This window comes from Lactuca saligna, chromosome 3 (genome assembly GCF_052625555.1).
Source record: "Lactuca saligna cultivar CGN05327 chromosome 3, ASM5262555v1, whole genome shotgun sequence".
Lineage (NCBI taxonomy): Eukaryota > Viridiplantae > Streptophyta > Magnoliopsida > Asterales > Asteraceae > Lactuca > Lactuca saligna.
Window position 1 is genome coordinate 129,234,755 of NC_136419.1, and position 4,773 is coordinate 129,239,527.

The 4,773-nt window shown below is 38.8% G+C and overlaps 1 protein-coding gene across 1 annotated transcript; it reads right to left on the reverse strand.

Moving 5' to 3' along the window:
• Positions 1 to 3,695: 3,695 nt before the first annotated feature.
• On the reverse strand, positions 3,696 to 4,555 carry LOC145035977 (uncharacterized). Its single transcript, XM_078984471.1, has 2 exons — positions 4,225 to 4,555; positions 3,696 to 4,159 (listed from the first exon to the last, which is right to left on the reverse strand). The coding sequence occupies exons 1-2, from the start codon at positions 4,553 to 4,555 to the stop codon at positions 3,696 to 3,698; spliced, it is 795 nt and encodes a 264-aa protein (XP_078840597.1).
• Positions 4,556 to 4,773: the final 218 nt, after the last annotated feature.

The window sequence follows — 4,773 nt, forward strand, 5'->3', positions numbered from 1 at the left end:
TGGGAAGGCATGGGATACTCATTTACCCCTTGTCAAGTTTTCCTATAATAACAATTATCACACGAGCATCAAGGCTGCTCCATTTGAAGCCCTCTACGGCCGAAAGTGCAGATCCCCTCTGTGCTGGGCTGAGGTGGGTGATACCCAACTAGCAAGGGGGCAAGCTTCCGACATTACTCTTACCGGTCCGGAAATCATTCGGGAAACGACAGAGAAGATCGTTCAGATCCGTGAACGATTGAAAGCCTCTAGAGACCGACAGAAGAGCTACGCAGATAAACGAAGGAAACCTTTGGAATTTTAGGTGGGAGACCGAGTCCTTCTCAAAGTCTCACCCTGGAAGGGCTTGATACATTTCAGCAAGCGTGGGAAGCTTAATCCGAGGTACATAGGGCCTTTCGAAATTCTTGCAAGAGTCGGCCCCGTAGCTTACAAACTCGATCTACCAGGCGCACTTCGTAACGTACATTCTACATTCCACGTATCTAACTTGAAAAAGTGTCTATCCGACGAGACTCTCGTAATCCCACTCGACGAGATCGAGATCAACGAGAGCCTCAATTTTGTGGAAGAACCAGTAGAAATCATGGACCGAGAGGTCAAGCAAACAAAACAAAGTCGCATACCCATCGTGAAGGTTCGCTGGAACGCTAAGCGGGGACCTGAATTCACATGGGAACGCGAAGATCAGATGCAACACAAGTACCCACATCTATTTCCCTAATCCACGAGTGTTCTCTTACTTTAAATTTCGGGACGAAATTCCCTCTAACGGGGGGATGATGTGACAACCCGATATTTCAACTCTTTGTAATGGCCTAATAAGTCAAGTATTGTAAACATTTTTGAGTTAATAAAATTAACTTTGATAATAAAATGTCCAAAAAGTTCCTATTTAAATTCTTCTATGTTTAAATATCATTAAACCATGATCGTACGTAAAAAGAACGCCCAAATCCGACTTCGTATATTGAAGTTATGATTTTTCCAAGTTCAGCTTAGCAACAGACAGCTAAAAACTCGAAACGGAGATCGAGTGACATTTGGCTGGAATGACCTAAACGAGAATCGAAGGTCTCGACAATGGTATTTCAACGGTAAAAAGTCTGGCAAAAACCGACGTCAGATAAAGAAGTTATGAATTTTTAAAGAAATTCCTTAATCACGTCATTTTAATAAATAAATAATAAAAATAATTTCGGAATTTGCCAACGGAATCTAAACGAAAGTTGTAGATCGTAGTCTCACCTTCGCGGGAATATAAAGAACGTCGAAAACGGAGTTCGTATGAAGGAGATATGAATTTTTGAAGTTTGATAAATAATTTACATATAATTTTTAATAAAAATTCGGTATTATCCGAAGAGGAGTCAGCCTAGGGCCGAGGTACGCGCCGCGTACTCGAGGGCACGGCCTCGGATCATCCACGTCGCCCTATGCGAAGCTACCCGACCCGCTGTCCCATCCGACCCGCCCCATCCGAAATACGTAAGCGATGACGTACGGTTACGCACTGCGTACGCCCGTACGCCCCGCGTTCGGAGGCGGTTCAGTACCCCTATAAAAGGGATGCGAGCCTTTCCGAAAATTTTTTTCATTTTCTCTCTTCCTCTCACGATCTTGCCTCGATTTCTGTGCCCGTTCAAACCTGAAGCTCTGGTCTTTTTGCTCGAGTCCCGAGGGTCGATTTTACTCCCGAGAATCCCGAGAAAAATCCGTTTCCCGAGATGAAACTCTGCCCAGTTTTCGATCTCGCTATCTTCAAGCTTCCAAGTGAGTTCATACCCCTTTATTCAACCTTTGAAATGCTTTTAAATGTTTTAAATACTTTATGGGGGGGGGGGGGAATACAAGTTAAACACTTATAGTTATTGCTTCGATCACATGTGATTGCATTAATCACATGTGATTAATAACTAGGAAACCAATGATTTTTATCACTGTTCAAACTGTTTTACTTCAAAATGTTTCACAAACTCTTTTACTTATCAAATGCTTTTATTTAAACTATGTTTTACTACTTATAAATTGCATGCCCATATATGTATAGATATATAAGTAATGTTTAAAGGGCTTAGGAAGGCCATCCGCCCTATTTCCTTTTCGCGCACTGAGATGTGGTCTGGTGGGATTTCGGGTGACCATCCGAGGGTCGTTACAATATTAGTTATATATCATATATACATGTATAGACATAAAAGTACTTCCATGTTCATACTTATCAGCACATCATTAGTAAGTTACCATCGGGGTAACACAGTATCATACTACTACAATTTCTAGATCAACGAGTCAGTTCATTCAGGAGTCAATACTTATTACTAAGAGAACATATACAACGATACTAGAACAAGTAACATTATATTGCATATACACGAATACGTTAACAATTGTGATCCACTGTATGGGAGCATGTCTTAATTGTCATGACCCGAGTTGTAGCCAGAGTCTCTTGGAGGGAGAGCGTGAGTTTGCGTATAGATCTATACTGGATTGACTATCCTACACCTTGCTGCTAGCTACAGTGAGACCGACAGGTCTGCGGGTGCCAAACGTCATACCTTATTTTTCGACTATACGTTGTCAATGTTACCAGTCGATAGTATGGTGCAATTTATCACATGATACCTTAATATAAACCCGGTTTAAGGTAGTTAGTACAACAGTAGTTCCTATAAAACAAAACTACTGTACTACAATAATTTACCCATTACATTTTGGTGATAACCTCACTTAAACTTTAATGTACAAACTATATTTTGTTAAATGATAGTTACACTTGGGAAATTACACACTTTTACATCAAACGAGCATACAAAACAGTTAAGCCTTGGTAGAGGGCTACTTTAACAGAAAATATAGGTTTTTCTGAGAGATTCAAACTTTTACAAACACTTACATATATTTACAACTCATACTTGCGACAGGTCCAAACGTTTTGATAACAAACCTCGACACTAAAATACTTATGAATTCACCAGCTTAATGCTGATAAACTCTTTCAAAATAACTTGTATTCTCAGGTCATCAGTAGTCAGGTACCGATGCTAGCTTTTGAGAAGATGGAGCGCATTCAAGACTCATCATTCTATTTTGATTTAAATTATATTTTTGGTGTCTAAAACTGTACGGAACACGTTTGTATGGATGATGTTGTTTGCTTATTTACATTTACTGTGTTGTGATATTTTACATGACGTCCTCCGCCCCAGAACGTTTCCGCCATTCTTGGTTTTGGGGTGTGACAAGTCAAGAGTGGAGTATTTTGATATGTCATAAATTATACATATTTTAAGGGATATATTTAATATTTTTTTGCACATTTTTATAGACATTTGATACTAAAGTGTTATAAAATTGTATTTTGGATATTACAAGGACTAAGGTGCTGTTTGTTTTTCCGAAGTGAATCTGTCTGAAGTCTGCGGACCACCTCTGCAGGTCTCTGCAGCAGAAGAGGTGGACCAAAGTGTTGCAGACTGTAATGAGAAGCATGTTTGTTTTCTTAATGTCTGCAGACTGCTGCAGATATTAAAAAATTTAAAATAAAGTAATTTAATAAACCGAAAATAGTTTGTTAATACCAAAAATTTAATAATTGTAGTCTTAAAACATTGAAATAAAATTCAAACAACGAAATTAGTCTTACAATAACATTTTTAAATAAAATTCATACAACCAAACTTTAATAATTTTCATTCCATATTTTGCATCAATTGTTCGGCAATTTCATCCCGTAACTGGCTCATATATTCACGGTCCGCAGCAGTACCATGTGTTGGAATCTCATCTTCATCATTATCAACGACCGCATTGTTATTCCGAACCGAGACATTTGGTTCATCATATCGTGCAAAAAACTCATCATGTAGTCCCTCTCTTCTTATAAAATTATGAAGCGCAAAACATGCTAGGGTAATGTTTCGTTGTGTAACCAACGAGAATGGTGCCATCCTCTTCAGTATAGGGAATCGTGCTTTCAAGACACCAAAAGCACGCTCAATGACATTCCGAAGTTTTGCGTGTCCATGGTTAAATTTTTCTTTATTCGTTAATGCACGTCTTCGACGGAAATCTCCAAGCCAATACCTAACATTACGGTACGGTGCCATAAAACCTCGAATGTTTGCATAGGCGGCATCACATAGATAATATTTATCTGTAAAAAAAAAAGTCATTTATTTTCAAATAAAGATAAAACTATTTAAATAACCATAAATTTACCTGGAGGTGGAAGCGGGAATGGTGCATGTGGATTTGCTAATGCTTCTGATAAAATTCTAGAATCGTGTGCTATCCCTTCCCAACCGGCAACAACAAACGTAAACATCATGTTAAAGTCACATATTGCCAATACGTTTTGGTAACAATCGCCTTTTCCCCTACTTCTATATAAATCCTGTTTGTTTGCAGGGACAACAGCATGTATCAAAGTGCCATCAAGTGCACCAATTGCTCCCTTGAACACCCGCCGTAGCCTCCTATTATGTCCCGGAATGTTTGGATTCGGATTAAAAGATGTTGGTACTATAATGTCATGTGCGAAAAGCAACATTTTGGCCAACACTTCATGAAAAAACTTATGAATTGTTTGCTTTGAGTGTTAAAATCTCCGCTTGATAATCACATAACGTTGGTTATAACCGATCATCATAAAAAACATAGCCATCTTCTCCTTAACCGACACATGTTTGCTATCCTTTAACGCGTAGTTTACTCTAAAATGAGCACATAGTCGGACAAATGATTCACGAGACATGCGTAACACTTCAA